Source organism: Pterocles gutturalis, unplaced genomic scaffold, assembly GCF_000699245.1.
Source record: "Pterocles gutturalis isolate BGI_N339 unplaced genomic scaffold, ASM69924v1 scaffold36439, whole genome shotgun sequence".
Taxonomy (NCBI): domain Eukaryota; kingdom Metazoa; phylum Chordata; class Aves; order Pterocliformes; family Pteroclidae; genus Pterocles; species Pterocles gutturalis.
The window spans coordinates 8,256-35,233 of record NW_010129465.1 but is presented as its reverse complement, the minus strand read 5'-3'; the positions used below and the strand labels follow the sequence as shown (position 1 = coordinate 35,233).

At 43.7% G+C, this 26,978-nt stretch overlaps 1 protein-coding gene across 1 annotated transcript in view; it reads right to left on the bottom strand.

The window, feature by feature from the left end:
* The window catches only part of RUNX1 (runt-related transcription factor 1), a gene marked incomplete at its 5' end in the record, with an annotated part of 68,827 nt that overhangs the window by 35,602 nt on the left and 6,247 nt on the right, over window positions 1-26,978 (bottom strand). Inside the window, one exon of the mRNA XM_010079952.1 lies at window positions 13,669-13,773. Coding sequence (XP_010078254.1) covers window positions 13,669-13,773 — 105 coding nt within the window. The remainder of the gene's footprint in view (window positions 1-13,668; window positions 13,774-26,978) is intronic.

The window sequence follows — 26,978 nt, the reverse complement described above, 5'->3', positions numbered from 1 at the left end:
TGTCCCTCTGCTTTTTGTCAAGCATCAATTTGCAGGTACTAGCAGAGGAAAGAAAAGGGCAGCATTTTTTTTTTTTGCCTTGAGTTGCAGGGTCAGTGTTTGAGATGCTGCTTGGCTAAACCACAGGGTTTGGGGACTTTTGGATACTTTTTCCCCTTATCTCTTTCAAATACTGTCTCAGCAAGGCCAGGCAGATTTTTTTGATGTAGAATATTAAACAAGGAAGGAAGAGAAAACATTAGCTTTTCTGATACTTTTACAGCAACACAACATGAAAGTGCTTTCCCTTTCAATGGGAGGGAAATGCAGTTTTACAGACTTTAAGAGACCGCTGTGCACTCAGCTTGGCCTGTGGCCATCTGGTTGAGGCTCTGGATGTGGAAATGACAAGAACAAAGTGCCTTGGCAGCCCCTTTTTTTTTGCACATCAAGCACTCATTGGGAATGGTTGCCTGGTCTGGGTTTCACACTGCAGCTGGCTCTGTGGAGATGACAGCAGCAGCGCTCCGGGCTGCTTCCAGGTGCAGAAAAAGAAACAGGTTTCCCATTACCTTCCTTTTAGCCTAGTTTTTAAAAGAGTGGCTAGATGCCTTTCAGGTTCAGAGGGGGAGAAGCAGGTAAAAGAGAGGCTAAGGAAAGGTATGAGACCATCAGTACTCTCCTTCTGCCAGCTGAAGCTACCGAAATTCCTGTGGGTACCAAGGACCGATTTACAAGTAAACACTGCTGGAATGGATTAGTAGACATCTTTTTCTCTTTTAAATGGTTGACAGGATGAGTATACCCTTCTGTTGCTTGCTCTCATTCACTCACAAATCTGACTACTTGGAGCTGGTGCATTGAAAGGTACTAATGCCCGCAAAAGGTTTGGGCTTGGGGAACCAGATGTCTGATGAAGACTCTGGCTCATGGCTGCTGAGCATCTCAGCCAGAGGCAGACCAGAGCAGAAACACTGCAGGTTTTTGTATGTGTAATCTACAGGTTTTCTGCCCCAAATCAGCAGGTTGTACTTGCGTAGAGATAGTGTAAGGGGAGTTTGATTAAACGGAGATCTTTCTCCCTGAGGGGAGCAGAATATTTCCCCCTCCCTCCTCTGCCCCTCTTTTTCCCAGGCTGGAAATGGAGACTTCACGCCCAAAAAGTGGATTATACACAGCAAAATACAGCATTTGGTCAGACGTTGCTGAAATAGGGAGCAACTGATGAGACTCAATGCTTTGGTTTAACAAAAGCTGGCTTCTTGTAACTGCATTGGACCTCGATCCAAGCATCTCCTCTTTTCAGGGCTGTTTGTGTTGAGGGCTTTGGTTTGGCTCCAGCTCTAGTGGGGTAGAAAATAAGTCATGTTTCATTGTGTCTGGTTAATACAGTGGTAAACATTGTTTTGTGCCATGGAGCTAAGAGAAGAAAATATACTCTTTCACATTAGTCTAGAAGTGAGCACACTATCTTTAGTGGAAAAAATGATATATTCTTGTAAACAAAAGTGAGTTAAAGTATAGTGCTTCTATAATACTACCAAGCTGGGAAATGCAAATGCTTGAAAATCAGCTATCCTGCTCGCAAAAAAAGCATTTTTTTTGCTAAAAATAGAAATAGTACCATAAGTGCATAAACCAATAATATTTTTCTATGTGCCAGATGTCTCAGATACAAAATACTTTGCATACTCTTTTTTCCTGATTTCCTATCTGCACTGAAAGAGTGAGTAGTATAACTTTTCTAGGACATCATCTGCTGATCCTGCAGAGATGTATGCATGTGCTTAGCATAAGGCACTAACCCTTGTTACACAGCAGGCCACAAGGCTCTAGAAAATCACACCTGAAAATAAAACCAGTCTGCAGAGTGGTTCCTCTCTAGTTTCCATCACTTGGAAAAGACTTATACCACACTCAGGCATTAGAAGGATCAGTACAGGACAGCGTCAGAGCTCACCAACTTCTTGTATAGTGTTAAAATATAATGTAAAAAGTTCCTAAAAAAGAAATTGGACACACTGTGGAATATTTTCTCTTTCCTCAGTTAAAAGTATTATTGCTGTAGCAAGGAAAAATAATGGTGGTGATGGTAGTCAGAGCTTTGAGTAGACTCATCAGCAATTTTTTTTTTGTTTGTTTTTCTTAAACACTGTACAATGCAAGCCTTCCTTCCAGACAGAAGGAACATCGTGGTGGATGATGATAGATATTATGCTAAACTTTTTCATGCCATGTCTGTAATTACCAGCAGAATCAGTGTTGGTCATCAGACTGACCTGACTGTAGGCACGAGGTGCTGGGGAATGTGTGAATGAGGCTGGATATTATGTGATTCAATGGTCAGGCTGACATCCAGCCACCCTTCAGAAGAAGAATGCCAAGCAACACCAAGCACAGGCAGGCTGACATGGAGAAGCCCTTCCAGATGCACTTCTATCAGCTCCCTGGCAAACTTCACACTTTCTGTGTCTCTATGGAAAAATCTACTTGTTACTCCGAGTAACTGCAGACAGACTAGATATTTCAGGTACTATCCTTTGCTGAGCATTTAATTTTTCCACCAAGTGATCCAATTTGGCTGTGGGTTGAGCAAGTGCCCAGTGATAGCCAAAAGGTGAACAAAGATTTACACGGCAAGTAAATCCCCACTTTGCCTGGGGAAACCCCAGGTAGCTTCTTGCACCTCCGTCAGAGGGTTAGTTGCCCCACTGTAACAACATGCACCCTGAGCAGCTGGTTTATTTTTTTCTTATGAGTTTTAACACTAGACAATATTTTTGGCAATATTTTTTTTCTTACCTCTTCTTTTTTAAATCAGTGCTTTTAAAAAAAAATTACACAGACCCTACAGGTGGAGCAGAATTTGTGAAGAGAGGGAGTCCTGCCCCAGAATAAATGAGAGTAAGTGGGAGAGTTGGGATCAAGCCCCTCTTGCCTGGTCTATACTAGAAAACAAACTTTGCTTTCCTGTTTTCCAGGTGAGTGCCCTAACTGCAAGCTGAGAGCACTTTTCGTCACTGATTCACTATCCAGCTGCATCGGGAGAGCTCCAGCAGGGAACGTCCCCAGGAAAGGGACAAGTGGAGGCTGCCGGTCTCCCTCACTCCAGCCGGCATGCTGCCTGCGAGACTGGGCTCCTCCGGGATGAGTCCCTCGAGCGCTCTCCCTGCCTCCTGATGAACATACGAAAAGCCTCACGTCTACCCTGAGGTACCACAGCCAGAAAAAGCAATCTTGACAATTTTTGCAAGGCAGGAAATGCACTTCCTCTCCCCTCAGCTCTGCTAGTGAGGCCTGTGCCATACTAGCAATAGCAATGCACAGACATATATCCCACTTAAAGTACAATCATCTTGCTTGCCATGGATCCACCAAAACTTATGATGAATCTAATGTGTATGGGTCCTCTATTTCTGTCATGGAAGTGCAATTATTCTGTGGGTTCACCCCAGGAATTAGGTCATCACAGTGAAGTTGCAGTAAGGCAACCGAGCATTACGAGTTTGGAAGGAAGAAGTTGTTCATGAAAGTTAAATTAGTCTGCAAAATTATACCCTTTGCTTTCTTTTCCCTTTCCCCCATGTCAATGTATATACTTTAAAAATCCTGACTCCTTGACAAAGTTTGAATGACTCCCAACTTAAGCATCACGTTGCCAAAAGCCTCTTTTGTTTCTTTATAGTTTGCATCTTCCCACACGTACAAACTGCCATAAGAATACCCTCTGGCCATGGGCTGAGACATCATAGTTGAAGATATGTATGAGAGAGTGGGTGCAGAATGAGACACAACCAGCCAACCAGCAGCTCAGCAGGCAACCAAGAAAAATACAGGCACAAAAAGACACCTCTGTCCAAAGAATAGGTGCAGAAACACAAGGCTCAGGCAGCAAGGACTGAGGCGCCATTTGAGCAGCCTTTGGGAGAAGGTTGTCTCTCCACTGAATACAGGGGACTGGGCTCCTAATTCAGGCACCTTAACCAAATGCATAAGCTTAGGTGGGATGAATCTGGACCCCCTCCCTCAGCCTGAGTTAGGTAAAGTGGGGGTGATAGCATTTGCCACCTTTGCAGTGCCTCTGAGAGGACAAGTGAACAGGAAAGTGGGTTGCACAAATATCACGGTGTTGGTGGTCAGAGAAATAGCTTGGACAGAAATACATTTCATAAGCCCACCAAAAATATCTCTAGACAGTGAAAGGTCTTCATCATTCAGCCTCAGACAGATTGAACAAGAGACCTGCAACTTAAAGGTCAACTCCTGTGGCTCACTGTTTATGTAAACCAGGGGAGTTTGTCAACACAAAGGTAATTTACCCCCCACGGATACTGACCATTTAGACTTTGACAAGTTGCAAAAAACTTTGCTCCTGTCCAAAAAAAGTATTAGATGGCTACATGCCTCCCTTGAACCATTGCTTTTACCAAGCCCAGTGACTGGTGTTTCCGCACAATACTGGAAAGTACCTGTTTGTCCAAAGAAATGAGTTTGGATATTTTAATCTGTAGGTTACTAAGCAGTCCCTCCTCTGTACTAATGCTCCATTGTGCCTAACAGGACTACAGTTCACTGAAAGCTCATAAATTTCATGTGGTTCTGCCTAGTCTTTATTTTAGGTTCTTGAACCATTTTGTGCTTTCCTCATTTTCTTCGCAGCTGCAGAGAGATATAGTAAGCTACTGTATAGCATTTTGAAAGCAGGGCCTCTGAGAAGTTTCCAAACTGCATACAAGCAGGTTATTCTTTGGCTTGTTTTCTTTGGCTTGGTGTTAGCAGTACAGAATGAGTCAAACAGTATTAACTTTCAAGAGGGAAGTGGTGTGGTCAACCAAAACTGTTTGCGGCTAGATTGCGAAGATAGGCAGAGCAGGTAATGAAGAACAGCCCGCAATGCAGGGTGTAGGTAGGAGAGGCAGACAGACTCAGACAAACAGAATCCTTAATAATTAAATCAACACTGTCGCCTAAATTTTTCTGCAGCTTTATGTGCTAAGGTTATGACACAGCCTGGCTTTTCTGGACTGGTCAGCCTTAAGAAGATGGCTTGGTGCATGTTGTGCTTAATGGACTCAAACTACAAAACTCTGCAAAGGAAGAATAAAGGTTGGGCACCACTAAAAAAAACCCAAAAATCAACTTTTCAATTGTGGCTGGTTAAGTTTTTTCTTGTGTCTCCTCCCATTTTTACAGGCTGTTCCTTAGTGTCCCATGATTAAAGAAGGCAAGGAAGATGTTTCCATCCTTCTGTCTCTTTAGGATGTGTTTCAGGTACTAACAAGCAGATTGTGCCCTCATACAACAGACAACTCTTTCTCTTACAGTTCAGAAGCTGAGTCAGGATGGCCCCTCTCAAGCATTGCTCTCCCTCACTCTTTGCACAGACCCATGCAGCACTGACACAGGAACAGTCCGACCAAGATTTATCATTAACAGTAACAGAAAATGCATTTACTCATTACAGTTTCCAGCTGCAGTGGATGAGAAAAGAGCAAGGGCACAAATGGAGGTGCAGAGCAAAAGTCCTTTTTGCGTTCTTCACAATGGGTGACAGATGATGAAGCAAAAGCCTGCAGTGTTTTCAAATGGGCCTGCAAGGAGGAAACTGATGCACTTTTCGACAATCCAGGGCAGGTGAAGTTGGGAGGGACTGCAGTGCAGATGGATTTTCACCCCTTCCAGTTATGTTCCAAGAAGAAAATAGGGCTGTTTGCTGAAAGTGCCACACAGCTTCATCCAGCCTTTCTCTTAGACACATTTTGTTTTGGTAAACCCACAGGTAAGGAAACTCCTCAAAAACAGAGGCTTCAGAAAAGGTCCTGCACTGCCAAAAGCTTGTTCGGTGAACAGGAGTGTCTGACCACTTCAGACAGGGTGAAAGTTTCCCTCCCCTTTCTCTCAGTTCCCTTAGGAGCCTGAGGAAGAGAAGGCCCTCTCTCCTACCTCCTGCGGAGAGCAGGGTGAAGGAAGCAGGTGGCAGAGGTTGTGTGCCATCGGGTTCTGCTGTCCTCCAGCCCATCCCTGCAGGAAAGTTTCTGGTCTGCCAGCAGTGCGGTAGGCATTTGGCGGTGAACCCCGGAGGGGACAGCGGGATTGTTGACCAATGCTCCAGCAGCGCAGCTTTGCTAGCTGACCTCCTTCTAGGAAGGGCAGGGGCAGTATGACACCCTTAAAACCACAGTAGGCAGGTGCCACATGGGGTTTGAATTACAAGTCCATCCTTCCCCCGCTCATGCAAAACCCCAGCAGCCTCTTCAAAACTTTAGCTGCCTCATGTTTAATGACTGCCATTCAAAAGTCCATCTTTGCTGTCTGAAGAAACATGACGGATTAAAGACCAGACTCATAAATCTTTGATTCAGAGCACCATCAACTAACTTCACTGGAAAGGTATTCGGCATCTCAGTGACCCAGGGTCTTCAGTGGGGACCAGTGTATAGTCACATCCCCTATGGCCAACCTGCTCACCAGAGTGCTGCATATTAATGCTTTTCTTTGCATGCACACACACACACAAAACGCAAGTGGCATCTATTCAGTCTTTTTCTGTATTTCTATGGAAAATTCTCCCACACCCCCTAAAAGACTCATTCACTGATCTCAACAGCTACAAATTCTTTGTGGGTAAGTGCAGTTGACAAGAGAAAGTCAGACCTACTGACTGCTTAGGAAACATTTTCAGAAGTGATATACATTCACTTAATTCTGCTTTTGTCACTGTTACAGAGTACTTGCCCACTGATTTCAGCAGAGGGAGACTGAGGCTGTATATCCCTTAAGAATCCACCATGCAAATACAAGTAAACACTTAAAAACATTCACCGCAGTCTTTGTAGCCGTTCAACCACTAGGCAACAAAATTATGGATATTAAGTTCAAAACTCAAAAGTTGACAAGGACGAAAAAAGTGAAAGAAGTTAAAAATAACTACCTACCTGTTCTCAATTTAAAATCATATTAGTGCGGGGGGGGGAGAGGGAGAAGAGTTGTGTGGGATTAAGTGACTCAAAAAAGGAGTTGAAATAATTTCTATAGGACTGGGCCAGTCTTACCTCTGTTCCGAGCCCATACCACAGCAACTCTGGTTTCCTGTTTACCTGCCTTATGCAAGGAAGGAGCTTGTCCTGTCACCACTTCTGTGTATCTTTAAAAAAACTGCCAAATAACTAAGCCAGCAAATACATATGAGCTACCACACTCTCAGAAAACCAGTGTTGACACAAGATTTTATATTGCACATATTTGACAATTTTATTGAACTAAAATTACAAATTCCCTGCCTCACATCACCTGACATCGACTCTAACTGACTTAGCAGTGAGACTGAAAAATGCCAGGGAAAATAATCCTGTTCCATGCTTTCCATATGGAAAAAAACACCTGCACCGTGAAACTTCAAGGATCCTGGTATTAAAAACCTATTGAGGTCCTACCTATTGAGTAGGACAAAGAGGATCCACCCTATCACTGTTATGCCAGGGAGTGCTGAGCATTCATATAAATGTAATAATCCTTTGCAAATCTTATGGAGAACAATCAGCACTGGTTTTAGGAGCTGCAGACAGCAGTCGTAGTTAAAGGCCATAGGAGGCAGGTCAAGCCTGGACCTTTCCCGAACTGGGGGATCTTTGTGCCAGGGTAGTTACAGCAGCTACACATTGCTTTTAGTGGTCTTTCCAGTTTCTGGCTAGCATGCCTGCTGGTAGGTCTGTATGATTTCCAGTCTGAAATTAACTGCTTGAAAGCATAGGCTTTGCTTCAGGTTTCTGCTGCCAGTGAAAGCCCCCCAGGGTGGCCAGGTGAGGGGACTCTGAGACCTCAGGCACCAGACTGGTGCTGTGCCAGCCCCACCAGCCACCATGAGGGGACCGACCCCAGCCCCAGCTGCTGTGCCATCCCCTCGCACAGGAGAAGCAGCTTGCCAAGTAGCTGGGATGTGGGGCACAGAGAGTTCTTCTGGGACACGAGGGACCCAAGAGCTGTGGAAGTGCCCACGGATGCTCTGCAGAGCTGACTGCATCCAGAAACGTGAGCTCTGGTCCTGTACTGCAGCCAAACTTTGAACATCCAGTGTCAGGTGGTCCTGTGCTATGTGATGCTCTTGTGCTATACAGTCCTATGCTAAGCCAGAAGGGCCAGAGCTATATCAGTGGAGTAATTCAGGGTGGTTGTGTGAAAGTGCGTGCATAATGGAAACAGGCTGATTTCCTCCTCACTCTTCACTTTTCTTCAAAAAACACAAGTCACAAAGGGACAAACTGCTCTCTGCTCTTTTCGCTCTCTGTGTACTTTCATTATGAAAAATGGGCTGGGAGAATGCACAGCTTTCACAGCCGGGGCAGACGTGCCCAATGGCAGGACATACACTTTAGGCTGTTGTTCCCTTGCTGCTCTGGGGGACTGTGGAGCTGGCCTGGCTGCTGGGGGGTGCTAGGACTGTCCTGCCTGCTCAGAAACAGCTCCTTCGGCCTGCAAGCATGTCCTTGCAATAACATACGGCTTTATTTTATTTAAATGGGTTCAGTCGCTCTTCTTTGTCCGTCCTTTGGTGAGATGCATGCACATGCACACACACACAGACAGAAAGAAAACCAACAGTGATCCCCTGCCGACCTGTACCCATTTAGAGACAGCAATGCAGCAAGTCACATTGTGTGAACTTGAGCTAGCGATGTTTTCTAATTTCTCCCAGTCACCGCACACTTGCACATAACCATTGCACAAGCCAACTACAGATGTCCCCAGAGTGCACCCGTAATTTAAGCACTAGTCCGCCCACGTCAGTGTCACCCGGACAATAGGACGCTGGGACACAAGCACACAGGCATAGACCCAGCAGTGCTCAACCATCGGCAGTTCTTTCAGCCCATCCCTTTCTTTTGTCTGTACATGGTCTGTTTAGATTGGCAGCTCTTGGGAGCAAGTACCTAAGCCAACATTTTTTAAAAAGCAATTAGCAAAGTTGGGTTGTGATACTGAGAGGGTGGTGTGCTACGGGGCACACAGCTAGTGTTAGCAAAGGAAGAAAGAGTCCCCACTGCATTTCTGTTATATGGACAATCAACTTGTAACCACCAGCTTTTCCTCTACATGTTTTCTGCTAAGCTGCATTTAGGCACTGTAAGTCTCCAGGTGAATGGAAGGCTCCGATATGACAACACTGAAATCCATACAGCGGGTCTATTCCAATGACACAATGATTCATTTTTTCATGGTTTTAAAACTGTTCATTGGCATATGTTAGTCACAGTTTCCAACAGATGGAGGCATTTGCAGCAGAAAGCAAGCAAGAAACGGAGGCATTTAATATTATTTCAACTCATTGAGACTAAAAGATTTTTTGGAGAACAATTTGGCTTTTCCTTGCATGAAAGGCTGAAGGTGGGAGTGATGTGAAACCCTCAGAGGAATCATCCCTCCACAGCCTGACATGTGGAGAGTCTTCCTCACTTCTGCCAGGGCATGGGGGATGCTGGCCCCTTGCTGGCTGTGCTGACTCTCCTCCCAGAAGCTGCTCTGGGAGTATAAGATCTGTGGGCAAACGTTGAGCAGGGCAGGGGGAAAGATAAGCAGATCAGGTGCACCTGAGACCAGCAGCCCTTGGGGATTCCCTAAAAAAGGCCTCAGGATGGACGAGGTGGCATTTGGAGTTTTCCTTCAGAACAGCTATAGGCCATGGGTTTTCCTTGAACCTTATAAGTGAGATGGGATCACTTCAGAGCAGGGTCTGAGGGTGCCCTTAGCTTCAGTTGATCAAAGATGTACCCCCCTACTGACTAGCTTTGCGAGGAGGCAAAAGGAAATTTCTGTCCCTACAAAGGTGCCTCTTGGGCGAACAGCTTTTTAAGCTCAGTCTCAAATCCCGCTCAGCAATACCATTCTCTCTCTCTCTCCTCCTCAGCATCCTGCCTTTTGATATAAGGATGCCAAAAAAGTATTTGGGAAAACCACATCTCCAATATGTGATAATCACATTTAATGCCCAGCTTAACCTTGGACATCTCAGGCCTACTGGGGCTAAATCCATGTAACCTTTTCATTTTGCATCATTTTCAAGCACCTGGTCCATTAGTGAATTTTTCAGAGCTATGTAGGTTAAAACAATTCAATGAGAAAACCAGAAAGAAGCAGTCAAAAGAAGAAAAATCTAATTTTTCAGCAGACGTACACAGTAGGTCAAATGGCCTAAGGGAAATATTTAATTTAAGAGTCATACTATTTCTACCAAGTTTCCTAACCAAAAGTATTTTCATCAGGAGCACTACTCTTGATCTGGTTACTGTTAATGATTTTCCCCATGGACTTAGCTCATAAAAACATAAATTGCTTTATGAATCATAGAATCATAGAAGTTGGAGAAGAAAATGATGGGTTAGGTCATCCTGCCCTTCTCCCTGACAGTGCACTATTATTTCTTTTTATACAAAATTTTGAAAATAAGCATTTATTTAAAGCTGGAGAATGAAAATGCTAAGTTCAAAAGAGATTTTAAAAATACATAATGAAAGCAGTGGAGTAACAGCCAGATTCGTAAGTACCTTGGCTCTGTCCACAAGCCATGATAATGTAATAAGAAGTATTGTCTGGATAGGCACAGCCAGAAATTCAACAGCAAAAAAAGGACAATGGTATAAATCCTGTGCACAAGTAATTATCACAGTTGTAAATGCAAATACAGTAGTTACATAGGCAAATATCCTGCTAGGGAAACACCTGGCCGTCACAATAACCATGACCAAATATGCAATGGGACGTGCAAGAACCCAGTCTACAGGCCTTTGTGCAGAGTGAAGGTGTCAGATATGATAATGCACACCGTGTTATCATCACCTATTGTGATATCTCCACACATCCCAGAGAGCCAAAAGGTCTGTGCTTTGCATATTTGCTTTTGGAGCCTTTGGTTTGGGTATTCTTCTGTTTTCCAAAAATGACTTCAAATACTCCTTTGTATTACTTTTTGAAGTTTTTTCCCTGAGCATGCCTGGTTGAAGAGGCTGCCCATTTTCATTAAAAAACCTGCTTTGAGAACCCATCTATTTCTGGCTCAGAAACTGCTCTTGATTTGACATTCTTTGAAGTCAAAAGAAAATGTTTCTGTTATTTCTTAAGTTCATCAATTTAAAGGCTTTAAAAAAAAAAAAAAAAAAGGCATTTCTACACCCTGTAAAGTTCAGTAAAAGTTGTCCTGGTGTGAAGTTCTGACTTTTGTCTCAGATGGTCTCCGTACTCAGAAATGGCCCCTTACCTTCCCACATTTTTCACAGAGAATGCAGGCACTCACTAGAATTCAAACTGGCTCAGAACTGTTATAAAGTAAATGAATCAAAAAGTGTTGCTGGAGTTGCTTTTGGACTTCATCATGTTTTTTCTAGATCTCTGTAAGACAGCAGTTTCTAATTTTGTTCCCATTACTGTCTTCCACTGATTTCTTTTGAATTGGGACACCTTAGAAAATACCTCTCAGTATTTCTCTAATTCCTTAAGTGAGAGAATGAGTCATAGATATGTAAGCATGAACGTTCCCAAATATTGATTACTGAAACTTGAAACACCCTAATCTTGCAGTTTTTATTTTGAATACAAAAAGGCTGATATCATTTTAAATCCCTTCAATACACAGTATGAGTGTTTTGATATGTCTAACTGCAAATCTTGTAGGTGGGTTTGCACAGGTTAGAGCCCCGCAATCTGTTTTTGTACAGGCTACGCATCTAATTGGACCAATGCAAAAGAGGATAAACCCACCGAGCGCGAGTATAAAAAATAAACATATAGCCCAGACCTGCCAGAACTGTCTCAGAACAGCGAATGCACTGGATACCACTTCGTTTTTCCTTTGCAGCCTGTGGTGCATCTCTATAGGCCAATCTGTATCTCAGCATAAGGAGGAGAGGAAATACCAGACTGATCGTGACAGCCACTGCTATTCAGAAACCCTTGGTGAGAAGTCAAACTGAAGGACTTTGCAGCCCACTTACAAATGAAGGGAGCACAATCCCTTCTATGCTGCGTCATGAATGACTTGGCGATAAAAAGAGCTTCGCATTCCGACTGAGGGGGAAGCCTGACCTCTCTTCCTGACATGCATAAAGCCTCCTCCACTATGCAGCTGATCTGCCTACAACACAGTACAATTATTTACAAGGAAGCTTTTACATACATATGAGTCAGGAAGATACGTGTGTTGCTTCAGTATGTATTATAGCTCTACTTCCTTTTTAAAATGTAGAATCTTATTAAATATTAACTATTATACCAACTGAAGAATTGATTTAAAACCGTAGGTATGCCCACAGGATGATTTTGTTTCTTACCGTTCTAGCAGATTCACATTAAAAAAAATACAGCTTATTTGTTGTCTGCAAACTATGAACATGCCCAGGTAATTGCATATGCAAATCTGGAACTTGCAAATACCAATATTTTTTTTATGTGCACAGCTGCCTGGTTCACTGGGGATATTTTTCAGGGACAATTCAACCACACTTTTAAAAAACAAACAAACAAACGAACACCAAACTAAATAAGAAGCCTTATCCCGTGAGCAGTATTTGTTTTAAAGTCTGGCTTCAAATTCAAAAAATATAGGTCAGAGTTTTCCACTAAATGCATGCAGCATCATCATGCAACTCAGACACATGAAAGGCTCAAGAAGAAAATGCACAGACAAGACATGAGTTTTCTAAGCTATTTTAGTGGAAGTTTCAAACCTTTCTTTTCCTCCATTCCCTAGTTAAGCAACCCTGAGCTGCGAGTCTCATTCTCTAGTGGGTGTTTGAATCCTGCTGCTCTCTTCTCCTGGGATGATTCCACTTAAGCAACAGCCAGAACTTCTGCCAAGCATGCAGGAGGAGTGCAAGAAACTAACCACAAACCTCAATTTCCATGAGGGCATTTCGATAAAAATAAGAAAATGCCCCATTTGGGCTGGTGACTGAGGTTAATGATTGCCTCTGGTAACAGGCAGCACATGTGCTGCTGAAGCGTCTATAGCTGCGGATCTGCTCCACCCTCACTCCACTTCACCCCCCAGACAAAACAGCCTGCCCTTGCTGACCGAACCAAACAACTGCCTGTGTGAAGGGTGCAGGTATTCCCCTGGAGATATCAAACCATACAACTTTTTCCTTGTACTTAATTCTTAAAAAAAGAAAGGAAAAAAAAAAAGAGAAAAGGTTGGCTGTCTGTGAGCATGGGTGCTCCTAAGCTATACAATGGCACGAGGTACACTGAACTCCACAAAGCAGCAACCAGGTGTCCTCTCTCTGGCGTGTATTTATTTTTGAAAAGTTAGGTCAATGACATATTGGTTTCCAATGCTTTAAAACTCTCTTAACGTCTGAAAGGCAAGACTACCAAGAAGTGACGTGTGAGGTATACGCTGCCCACCTTTTACCAGCATCCCTTCTGTCAGCTTTTGGGTATGATCAAAATCATCCCCAGGTGATCTATCCCTGGATACTTTAGAAATGCAATGCAAGTCATATTCTAGATCAGCTGGACACTCATGAAAAACAAGGCTTCAGGAAGGCATAATTAAAACCATTCGTAGGACAGCCTTGGCTTAAAACACAGTCACTGCTCTACATGCTCTGTGTTTTGCTGCATTTCATGTGGCTGGTGATGAACTCCTATACTAAAACAGTCAACTTGGCCTTCTGCAAATACTGATGTTAGCTCACTTACTTCTGGGCTCACGAGGTCCGTCCACTGTTATCTTGATGGCTCTGTGGTACGTGGCTACTTGTGGTGGATTTGTGAAGACTGTGATAGTCAGCGTGAAGCTTTTCCCTGCAAAAGGAAAAAAAAAAATGTTTCTGAGCATATACGTTGACAAAAGGTGTACTCATTTCAGATAGCAGTCAAACACACCAAACGGCACTAAAACACTTTAACTGTCTGTATCTGAAGATATATATGTGCCCATAGAGCAGGGTGTATAACCTCACAACTGCCTGGTGCTGGATGCGTTCCCTCTGTGGCAACTGCTCAAAGCATTCAGAGAAAAAATTAATTTATATTTAAATGATCTACACTTTGTAAAAAAAGGAGGTTACCCCTAACAGTTAGAGTTTATCTGATCTACATGACTGCTGATACATTATTTGTATTTTCTAAAGGGTGGTAGTTCAGAGAGGCTTAGAAATCATGGCTGACTCTTCCAAAACTGCCATGGGAATCTGATCAACAGCACTTGTTAAAATTAAAGAGAACTGGGTGCTCAAATCCCCTAGGCAGAACGTAAAATCCCACGCTTTGTGGTTGAAGATAGCATTAGATCAATTCCATACTGCGAATCAGAACCCTTTAAAAATAATCTGCTACTGCAATGCCAAGAAACAAGGGAATGGAAAAAAAAAATCCCTACGGCTTGTCCACAGAGAATTAAAACATTTTATGAAGACATAGCAGAGCATTATGCTTAGGTTTTCTATTATTCAGTAAGAAAATTGTGAAGGCCTTTTCAAAACTGTTATGTGCATGGCACAGCTCTAAGTTGGGAAAAGTACTTGTTTTGATGATGCTGGGAAAGGTTTTGTATCCCCTTGTGACTGCAGTGCATTCAGATCCTGCTACCTCTGGATCTGTTTATGGCCATTGCCAGCATTTACTTCAGGCATTTTTTAAATAACAAAAGTAACTTTCTGCATTTTTGATAAGACCTCATATAAGCATACATTACGGCTTTGGCCTGGACAACAATAAAAACATTGCCTGTCAGCAGGTTTAGCATAGTTATCTCAGCATCACAGAGGACTCAGATACTGACAGGAATCTTTGTTATCAGTAAGAGACATCAAGGGACATCACCCCAAGTTAGATAGCCAGGAACTGTTGTAAGAAAATTGAGGTTCTCCTCTTTTGGGCACACGCTGTGTAAGCTTTCCACACAGATCTGCCTGCTTCATTTTACCACGTGGCTCCAGCCCTCCTGAGTGCTGAGATTCTTCCCTTGTAAGACTTCCCATTTTTATTGTTTGCTTCATTTGTCTATATAAATAAATATAAATTTAAATATAAATGTAAACACTAACGCCTGCCTCTAGCAGCAATATTCCCCCCCCCCCCCATCTGCCATTCACTTGCAATTCAATACTTCTCTTAATGCAGTTCCTACTTTGGTGCTAATGGTCTGCATCAACATCACTGGGAGCACACACACATAGCTGTTACTGGAAACTGTCCTCATCATGTCCCTGTGAATTAAGGAGGTATTCTCCCCACTCTATGGATGAGGAACTGTGGGGAGATAAAGTGTCTTGGCCAAGATCGCACAGGAAGCCTGTGGCCAGTGATGCTAACTACTTTGGCTGCTGAAACTAAATCCAACTATAATCCTGAATCACAGCCCTGACAAAACAGAAGCTGAAACACAAGCCTTGCAAATCGCAGGCCAGTGTCTTCCCACCTCCACATCCTCATGAGAAAGCAGTCCCTGAGATCAAAAGAACTGCAGCAGAACCACAAGTCCCTGTCTTAGGGCCTTTGGCCCTCAACTCTTGGGTCCTACATCTACCCAGAACAAGGACCGCTGTGTTCTTGACATTCTTTAAATATCAAATCACATGATAAAACTTTACAGCTTTGTTACTGTTTCTCCACCAGCATAACACATTTTTCTATGAGACATCAGTAATAAAGTTCAATAAACTTCCTTCCAAAATACTTTATCACCTTTAGCATTAGACTTAACATACATCAGAGAGGCACCTGTAGTTTCTAAAAATAATTTCCCTGTATTGTTATATACAACACCTAGATCACTAAGATGGAAAGAGACTGAAAACATACATTATTCTCTTTACTAATCTGCAGTATTTCCATCTTGCTTCCCCCCCCCCCCCCTTTTTTTTTTTTTTGACAAATGCTGATGCATTAGGTAAGGTGTTCCTGCTGCTTTGCTAGAATATATAGTCAATTCATTTCTTTAGAAGGCTCTTGTGGATTATCCAGGTAGAAAAGAAATGGAGAAAAAAAGTTATAACAATAGTAAAATGTAGTAAAATGTGTGCGCATTGCCAGTCTACAAGAAGAGGGAGCTGAAGTTACTTTCAAGACTTTCTACAGAACAGACTTGATTTCAGAGCCTGTATAAGGTTGTGACACAAGTTGTCAAAAGCAGGAAGATACTTAGCTTACTTCTTGTTGACAGAAGACTATTCATTAACCACATACTGGTTAACCACAGGACTATATAACCATAAACCTACATGTCACTCATTGCTGCTTACCAATAATTCTGGCTGTGTTTTTTCTCTGGTTATTCTGTTTCATTTACATGTAGCTTTATTAAGTGGTTTTGTCACTGCTATTCATAGCTTCTACATTATTCATCATTTGTGTGTCTGGTTGACAAAGGTAGATTTAGATTGGAGGTATTGTTATTGAAATCTATGGTTAATGGATATACCTGTTTGGGGGTGACCGCATGACTACAAACGTCTCCTCCTTTCTTTTACATATTATGATATAGCCAAGGTAGAAGATAAATTTTTGTTTTCAAAATACACTTGCATAATACACTTAAGCACAAGCACGTGCACATGCTCATGCACACACACACATATACAGCATGCAGCAGACGATACTGGTGGAAATAATACCAGATTAGTCAGTGGAGGCTGTATTCAGATTCTCTATCATTGGAGCCTATATTGGATGCCATGATTTCTGATGCCTAAGTAAGTGGATCTCCTCACTATCAGTAGAAGAATCACACTGAGCACTTAGTGTTTCTGCTCAGCTCAGAAAGGGGGATGGTGCCACTGAAACTGTGTCAGACAGCCTAAATGAAGGACTGACCTCCTTAGTGACTGTAAAGAGTTACTAAGCAGCTCAAGATGACATTCTGAAACACTGGCCTGGTTTGGATGCCTCAGATAGTCATTCGACAATTCGATGACATCCCAGCAGTCACAGCAAGCCGGTACATAGCCCTCCATTAGCTAACGTAAAAATCTGAGACCCTCTGGGTTAAACGTCCCATGAACCTGCAGAAAACCATACACAAAATAGCTTGGGTCCATGATGCGTGCCTCAGTATACTGAAGGCAATCACTACTGCATCATCATGGGCATCTCTGACAATGGTGGAAGGCTGAAGGGTGATGTCAATGTCAAGCTGCGCCTCGCTGGGATGCAAGAGTCACTTCAGAGGCTGTCGCACTCTCTGTAACTGTCCCTGGAAGCTCCTAATATTAGGCACATAGCACCTCATGAACACAAGGATTACGTTCTCCAGATGTGGGACAGGGCTCTGCCTTTGGAAGCCCTTCTCACAGACATCAAGCATACCCTCATATGCGTAAGGGCAGAGCACAAGAATCACTGCTTCTGTCAAGTCTTCTCTCACAAGTAGGGTAGGAAAAACTGCTTGGTAATGTTTATTTTTGCAAGAGCATTAAGGTCAGACCCCTTTCAGAAAAAAATAATGGAAACAGTAGCATTTCTGGTGAAAATGCAATACTGACTTTTGAAATGATAGCTAGAGACTCTGTTGATGGATTTGCCAGAGATTGTACTATCAACAGTCCCCTCAAGAGCCACTGCTGATCTGACAGCCGAAGTCAGACAGATTAAACCAGTTGTCCCCAGCTCATGACTTTGCAGGATTACTCATGAGATCCCCTGATGCTGTTCAATGTGGCAAGAACTTAACAGGAATCACAAAGCACAATATTGTCTGCTGGTGCCTGCTCAGCAACACTGTTCCTGGACCAGCAAGTAGTGAGGATCAGCCTCCAAGATCCAAGCATCTGAAGGTGGTGTGGCTGTGCTCTGCACTGCAACACAGGAACTTCAAGTCTGCATTCAGTCTGCATCCTCTTTGACAGAGCCTGGAAGCAAACCACAGAGTGAGCTCACATCTAGCATGAGAGATTATTTAAGTGGTCCCCCAGAACAGCACTGAAGGGCTCTAGAGGGAGCAATAGGCTTGTAAGCTACAGCCCCTGGGAATGTTTGAGAGGAACCAAGGGGGAAAAAATGAATCCCGGGTGACGGCATGGTCACATGAAGCTCCTGCGTGCTGCTTTAGTCATCCCTGAGCAGCGTTGTGACCAGATGGGTCTGGGGTGGGAAGGCACACTTAAAATATAAGTGACTGCATGGGCAGATACAAAGTGAATGAGAACAGGTACACTTCAGGCATGAGAGGCCACATCTTTAACCTATCACTTCATTTTAATCCAGGGCTTTCTTGGGCAAAAAGAGCCATTGATTCCATTTCATCCAGTTCATCCAAATGAGGACAGAAAAAGAATGGAGTTAAAGCTTCAGAGGTTTGCCCATGGTAGGGGGAGGAAAGGGAGGCTAACAGATGATGTAGTTACAATTACTGTATTTTGCTTTTGGGATTTGTTCTGATGATCACAGGTGTATCATTAGAGATTGTTTTTAAAATTGTTACAGTAAATTATTAGATAAAAAGAAGAAGAAAAAAGGGAAGGAGCCAAGAATGCTTGTGCTGACAAGGACAAAAGGTATAGATGGAAAAATATGAAATGTAATATACAAATGCAATACAAATTATATTACAGACATTTCTATCATATTAGTGAGAGTCTTCCAGGTTCTAGTAAGAAAGATTATAATACTTTTTTTTAAATCCAGCTCCTACTTTTTAGTGCTTATGTATGTACTTTTATTAAACCATGCTAAATGATCAATTTTATACATATTCACAATTTATCAAAACATCTTCCTGGGTATCTGTCAAAGTGAAGATGTCTACTGCATTTTAATAACATATCTGACTGTATCTCTGGGCAGGATGTAATACACACACTCTTGCATATTCATTCTCAAATGTTGACTATTATACACTGGGGCCAAATTTTGCCACTTAAGCCACTGAATACTCTGAATGTAATCAGATGACGAGAAGATGATGAGAAGAGCCAACATAATTTGACCCTTCATTAGTTAACAGCTGCGCATCATATGAGTGAAATATTTTGGTAAATGTTGAAGTTGCATATCCAATTGCAAAAAACCTGCACAATTCCAAATTCTGTGCTCAGATGGTGACTCTCTTTTCCTGTCCCTGGTGACAGTTTCACACAGTCAGAATATAATTTTGCTTGTTGTGTTTGGTGCAGTGGCTATTTCATCAGAAAAAAAGGTGCATCTGAAGTAAGCAGCATCAAAAAAAACAAAAACAAAAACACCCCATAATTTGTTTACCATCAGCACCACAGATAACACTGAATATAAATATGAGAAAAAACTGTTATTCACTTGATCTGCTACCATGCTGTATATGGTTTACAAACTTTGACCACCACAGACCAATGATCCAAACAGACAAATGCGAACATGGGGAGATGTCAGCAAATTGTTGTGATTGCCCATAGAAACGCAAGAACTACACATGCAAATCAGTTGCACAGGCAATAGTATTTATAGGGATATTTTGCAGGTGTAAGTGTGTGTCAAGTTGGAGATTTGGGAAATACACCCACTTGCCTCCTGCCAAACCAGCTTTGGTCAGCATAAAGGCATACTTTTGAACATTTCTGTTGAGTGTCTCACTCCAGGAAGTTCTTATATCTATGTTTACATAGCATCTACTTACCCAGAATGAAATCTCCATTGCATTAAATCAATAGGTGTTTTGTTCTGGATTCATATGGCGCCAAGTTGTCATGCAAATGGCCAGAAGTGGCCCTGCTGCAAACTTGGACCCAGCTATGAGCTACTGAATTTGTTTTGCAATAAGCTGTGGAAAAGCATCTTGCTCTTGTGGGAATGCAGCTGATGCTGGCTTCTCCCCTTCCCTTTCCTTCCCAGCTCCCTGCAGCACACTACCTAGTGCTTAAACAAGACTCTTTTCCTCCCTGTCCATTCTCCAAGCTTTTTTCAGCTAACAAGTCAAATGCTGTGGTGGAGAGCAGCAGAGCCCCTGCCTTTCCTGCCGTGGCTTTGAGGATTTCTTACACGAGAAGGCTGGAGGAAGGTTGTGTCTGGGGTGGAATAATTTCAAGGCATTATTTTGGTGAAGTGTACATATGTTTAACCTAAGGCAACACAGGAACTATATTAAGCAACCAAAATTACCTAGCTGAAACCAAGTGACATTAACAGAGATGCTCTCAACCTAAGCAGTCACTAAAATTGAATTTTACCTTAAAACCATTATGTGGGTGATAAAGACAGTCCCTGACACTCTTCTGGAAATTGTACCTGACAATATTCTCATTTCATAAGTCAAAAAAATAACCCTAAGCCTGCATAATGTGGACATGAAATATTTAAACAAACAGATGCAGAAGCTGGTTGTATACTCAGTGTAACCTTCAGCTGTTAAAATGAGGCTGACTCAGGCCCTCAGCAGCTATTCCAGCAGACACTTCTTGGTGATGCACAGCAATGTTTTGTGCATGCCCCTTGTCATCAGGTGTACCAGGTGTGCTACAAGACCTGTTCTCTACACTACACACTTCCGTTTGCACTGAAGAATGGCCACACAGGTAGCAGGTCCTGAAGTTGCCTTTTCCCCCCTTTCCTTTGCTACAGTGGTACCAACCTTCAAATCCCTTTCCTCGGGAAAAAGAACAACTTCCTGATGGAACAAACAAAAAAATGACAACACCCAGCATCCCAGAAACCTGTCACCATCAACTCAAAAATCACATCTTCTTCACCTGAATGCTGCTTTTTATCCATTACTGTAGCAAATAACACCTTTAGTATTTGATCTGAAGCCCTCAAAAGAGTGATTCTCTGTTGCAGAAATAGGGATCGCTCACATTCTCAAGCATTGCAGGAGTGGGATTCGGCTCACTAAAACAGCTACAATTTTTCTCTTTTTTTTTTTTTTTTTGGCCAGTTGTTTACATTTTCATTTGACAAGAGTTTGTGTGCAGCCAGTTTCACTTCTGCTCTCGTGAGCAGTTTCACTTCCCAGTCCCATGTGCTGTCATGATGATACCGTCCACCACCTCCTCCTGCCTTGCAGGGGCCTCTGTGCTAATCCCTTCCCTGACAGCCTGATGATGTGTGCAAAAGTGCAGCCGCCACTGCCGCTGCTACTGCTCCACTGTTCGCCTGTGAGGCACCTGATGGCCCTTCTCTGCTTGAGAAACTTGGATTTGCAATGAACTCATTTAAAGTGTTCATGTCTAAAATGTTAGATGCAAGGCATCAGCCTCAATTGTATTCCTTCGGGTTCCCTCGCTCACTTTACTACTTCCACTACCTTCATGTTATCACACAAATCCTGTGAATGTGCTTCAGCAGATGCCACAAAAGGATAACTACTTCTGTTCAGAGAAAAACCTATGGCAGTTGAGTAGCAGGAGATACCAGGTGTGGGTACTGAATGGTCATGGCCATGAATCCTGCCATTTATCAGGAAGTGAGCTGCAGCAGAATTTGGGTAGGAGGACATCTGTGAACTTTAGGATAAATGAACTGAGGAGAAGAGGCATAGTGTTAAGAGATTTGGGACTGGGGTGGCAAGAAGGAGGCGTCTGAAGACAGTGTGTCCTACAATAGTCAGCTTAGGGTGACACCCAGTAGCTAACTTAGACATTAGTCACTTTTGTATGCCAACATCAACAATCCATAAACACACAAAACCACTAGGTATCCCCCTATATTGTGATTTCTAATTTCAGAAGAGACGCTTTTTCAAGCTGTGGTAGGATCTTGGCTGGCAGGAACATGATCTGAACTTTAGCATCCTTAGGTTTACGTCCTATGTAAATACCAGCTTTTAGGCTCTGTGATGGAGGTGTATGTGTGTGAGTGTGTGCAACAGAGTAATGACGTTTGATAACATATTAAAAAAAAAAGTGTTTTTCATCCTGTTTTAAAAGACAACCTAAGTGACCTGTTTTAACTGAATTTTTGGGGTGGGATGCCTTCTTAGACTGAAAGCCTGCTGATCAAGTTTGCAAAATGGATTAAAGCATTAAAAGACTAGGATAGAGGGGAAGACCTTTTAATGGAAAAGCCAAGCGGCCTCTAACTGTAAGTGGAGTTGCTGCAGTAACCACTATAAAATTCTTATGAACTTGGGTGGAGACAATAATTATAGCACAGGAAGAACGAGATGCTATGGGGTGCCCGGTTTCTGCAGCGGAGTGGCAGCACAAAGAAATGACAGTTTGAGTTTTAAAATGCAATGCTTATTGTTAAAATATTTTTAAGACTTGAAATGTATGTATGCAGTTTATACAAACATACATGTCACTAATATTTGAACACAGATTGAGAAGGTAGAATTATTTTTTTCCCCAAAGATGACTCTAATGGAAATCTCTGATGCTCCTATGAGTGGGCTACCCCAAAAACTGAACCTCTGCTTTCAAGCTGTGACCTACCACATATTAGAGAGTTTTGATTTTTTTTTCTCAGTGCAATATAATTTTAGTTTTAAATTAAGTGCTTCTCTATACCGGAGCTTGGGCTTTTTGTGAATAAGTGTTCAGAAATGACTTAGCCTCCACGAAGCGCACCCAGCTCTAGGGTGGAATGAAGAAACAATCGTTCAGCAGACTGCTCCATCACTGTCGAACATTTCAGGGAAAGGGAAAAACAGCAACAGGAACACCAGACACCAGATGGAAAGGACAGCTCAAAACAAAATTACTTAAATGCAAAGGTACCACCTATTCAGAGAAAATGCCTTGGGATCCTTAAGCCTAATAATAGTCCTTAACCCAGCTATAATTTCAAACCATTAATAAGCTTTTTGAGGTAGAAATTATCACCCACACTTTATGGGCGATGAAAGAGACATGAAAAGGTTAAGGCCCAGATTCACAAAAGGATTTAGCTGCCTGAAGAGCGATTCAGGTTTGATTTAAATCCTTAAGTCCAAAATTACACCCAAATCATCCCTCCCACCCCCCACCCCCTAGGTGATGCCTAGCAGCAGAGGCAGAGGATATCTGAGGGGGCTTCTCCTCTGAACAGCCCTGAGCCCACGAGGCCACAAGCTCAGCCTCTGGCAAGGAGCAGCTTGGTGCGGTCAGCCTGGCCAGGACCCACAGCCTGAGCCATCCTCTGCCCCTCTCCTCGAGGAGGTTTGGTCTGGGAGCTGCTGCTCCAGCCTCACCCGCTTGACACAGCCTCTCATGGTGGCCCCTTCTCCTGATTTAAGAGTTGGGGCATTTCTCCAGGGAAGCTCCCTGGTCCCTAGGATGTGCCTCAGATGTACACTTCACACCTCCCTGAAGGGCACCCTGGCCAGACGGCTGCGGTGGTGTGGCAGAGTCCTCAGCCCTGCAGGTTTCCTGGCTGGAGGGTCTTTGGGTGGTGGAGAGGTCCTTTGGGCAGGGGGTGGTGCCTGCCTGGCTCTCGGGGCTGGTGGCTGCCACGTTTAGGGCAAAGGGAGCGCCTTGTTCCAGTCTCTTCTCCAAGGACTGCTTTTGTTTTTGGACCCCTCAAAGCCTTGTTCTCATCCTTTGCCTAACTGCCAGGCTGGGAAAACCTTGGTGTAATGGGTGTTGTGTTTTTTGGCAGATCCTGTTCTGAGCACCTTCATGTCATGGTGCACTGTCCTGTGAACCTAGAAAAGGCCCTTTGAGCCCTGGATTTTGTCTCAGTTCCTCTCCCTTTTTCCAGCGTTGGCTTTCATTTGTGACTAACCCTAGCCCGGCTACCTGGCTAGACAGATGCTGGCATAAGTTAGTGCTCTGGCATGGAGCTGGAGCTGGGAACAAACATGCTCCTTGCCCTACAGAGCAGTGAACATGACCTCTTGGCATGGCTGCAGGCAGAGGCACCAGGTACAGGGAACAAGGAAGGTGTGGGTTCAGTGGAAGAGCAATGTGCTACTCTGAATATGAAAGGCAAGGAGCACTTTTATGATCAACAGTGCCATTTTAGCAAGCGAGAGACTTCTGCCTGCAGTGGCCTGAAGCAGGGGAACACCAGAAGACAACCTGAGAAGTCACTTCTTCAGTAGCTAGCTGAGTGTTTGAGTGTGTGCTGGGACTGTTTACTCTGAGTTCATTTTCTTAGAGGAAGGACTCCTCTGTGCTGTCATTACGCTAATGCAATGTGCATTGATTTCAGAGCTTGGAAGAGGTCTGGGGTCACTTGATGGAGATCCATGCAGTCAGTGATGGGGGAGATAACACTGCCATTACAAACTTGGAACCTGCCAAGTTCCACCAGAGACAATCTTCAAACATAGAGCAACCTCTGTGGCCTCAGATATGGACGTGACTTTGTTAGACTTGTGGTGCATAAAGTCTAGGCTGTGGAAACATTGTGGCCTTGACAAAGCGTTTCCTTCAGTTCCTCCCTAAATTTCAGGGAACTGATGTGCATACACACTGCTCCAAGTACCGCCCCGCTGAAGAGCTCTTATGGCCTCAGGCCTCAAAGCAGCTGCTTCCCTCCTCCTTGCCTCTCACCTTGGTCCCCAGAACATCCTCCCTGTCCCCCACGTGGTGCCCACTCCTCGCCTGCACCACACTGCAGGTAGCTCACTGTACTCGAAGGCAACGGGTAGAAAAGGGCGAAAGGAATTAAGGATAGTTCCTAGCAGCATACCTTGAGGCCAAAACCTGCTCCCGTGATAAAGGCTCACACAGAAATCCCAATTTGTGCTTAGAGGCAGCAGCTCTCAAGGAGCATCAATAGAGGAAGGAGAACAAGAGACAGAGATTGATGAAGGACACAGATGAAGGGAATAAGGTCAATTTGGAGAGGCTGAGGAAACTGTTGAAATAATATGATGGGAAAAACAGGGGAGAAGTAGAATGGGAGCAAAAGAGGTGGAGAGTCACACAGCATTAAGGTAATAGAAAAAAAAAGTATTTTTTTACTGCTGCTAAAGGGTTTTTAGAAGGGAACAGAGACTGATGAGGGTTTATGCACATGACTAAGCTGGAAAAGACTCTCCTGACAACAACTGTAAGCCACTGATTTGCAGCATCCTCACTTCTGATAAACCTGAGTGAGCTGACAAGAACTGTATGCCATAGGATAGTGATCTGAAGTTCACTAGCTGGCCCTGAAGCCAGGATCCTAATTAATCTCTCAGAATTATTTCATTTTGATTACAAAACAGCAGCTGTTACTTGAGTTGTAATACAGGTACGTACATATATAGGTACATGGGTAGACAGAAAAATATATTTTTACCAAAACTCAAGCAGATTCTGGAGGAGGGCACACCAAAATAAAAAAGCAAAACAAAAACAAAGGAAAAAAAAAGCCACAGGGCAAACAGATCTCTTGAAATTACATAACCTCTTCATCTAGAAAGGTACTTTGTTTTCCCTAAGCAGCATCCTGGTAAGTCCAACTCCTTTTATCGTGGCAAAAATAAAAAGAAAATGCTTAGAGGACAGCATCTGCCTCATCCTCATCGTTAGCCCAAGTTTCAAAAACATACAAGCAGAGCTCTGCAGAACCAAAAAATAGATTTATTGTTATTGGACTGAGGGCAGTGGTTCAGCACTTGGCATGGCCACTGTTTACAGCAGTAATGCTCCCGGAGACAGGAAGTTCTCCAAATCGCTCTGCCATTATTTTTCTCCTGTTGACGCTTTCTGATCTAGAGTTTTTTCGCCCAGACAAAATTTTAAGTAACCCAGCAGAGAGTGTTTGGGAGCTGGCAAAGCCAGTCACAGTCATGCTCAACCTCACGCACCACATGATGTTTTTCAAGTCAAACCCCTGCGCGGAGCTGCATCATACGTATACTTCTTACACAATCAGCAATTCATGCAAACCCGGCTGCACGTAGTGAGCGTGTGTGGAAGACAACTCGCGCAGCACCTGGTGTAATAAGAAAGTCTTCTCCCCTCCTCCTGCCACAACATCCCTGCCAAAGGCTAGCACAGAGGCAGCCGTTGCCTTGAAAGGGCTGGGTTTGCTGATTAATCTAATGCCAACCTGGGCTATTTGGCTTGAAATCATAGAATCACAGAATGGTTTGGGTTGGAAGGGACCTTAAAGATCATCTAGGTCCAACCCCCCTGCCATGGGCAGGGACACCCTCCACGAGATCAGATTGCTCAAAGGCCCATCCAACCTGAACACCTCCAGGGATGGGGCATCCACAGCTTCTCTGGGCAACCTGTTCCAGTGCCTCACCACCCTCACAGTAAAAAATTTCTTCCTAATATCTTATCTCAATCTACCCTCTTGGTTTAAAACTGTTACCCCTCGTCCTATCACTGCACTCCCTGATAAAGAGTGCCTCCTCATCTCTCCCATAGGCCCCCTTTAAGTACTGGAAGGCTGCTATAAGTTTCTCCAGGTGAACCCCAACTCTCTCAGCCTGTCCTCATATGGGAGGTGGTCCAGCCCTCTGATCATTTCCATGGCCCTCCTCTGGACTCACTCCAACAGGTCCATGTCTTTCCTGTGCTGAGGACTCCAGAGCTGGACGCACTACTCCAGGTGGGGTCTCACAAGAGCAGAGGAGAGGGGCAGAATTACCTCCCTCAACCTGCTGGTCACGCTGCTTTTGATGCAGCCCAGGACACAGTTGGCTTTCTGGGCTGCAAGCACACGTTGCCAGGTCATGTTGAGCTTCTCATCAATGAACACACCCAAGTCCTTCTCCTCAGGGCTGGTCTTAATCCATTCTCCACCCAGCCTGTATTTGCACTTGGGATTGCCCCAACCCACATGTAGGACCTTGCACTTGGCCTTGTTGAACTTCACGAGGTTTGTACAGGCCCACCCCTCAAGCCTGTCAAGGTCCCTCTGGATGGCATCCCTTCCCTGCAGCGTGTGCACCACACCACACAGTTTGCTGTTGTTGGCAAGCTTGCTGAGGGTGCACTCAATCCCACTGTCCCTGTTTCCAACAAAGATGTTGAACAACCCTGGTCCCAATACAGACTCCTGTGGAAAGCCACTCATCACTGGTCTCCAAATGGACATTGAGCCATTGACCACGACTCTTTGAGTGTGACGATCCAGCCAGTGCCTTATCCTCTGAGTGGTCCATCTGCCAAATCCATGCCTCTACAGATTAGAGACAAGGATGTTGTGTGGGACATTGTCAAATAGTCATGACC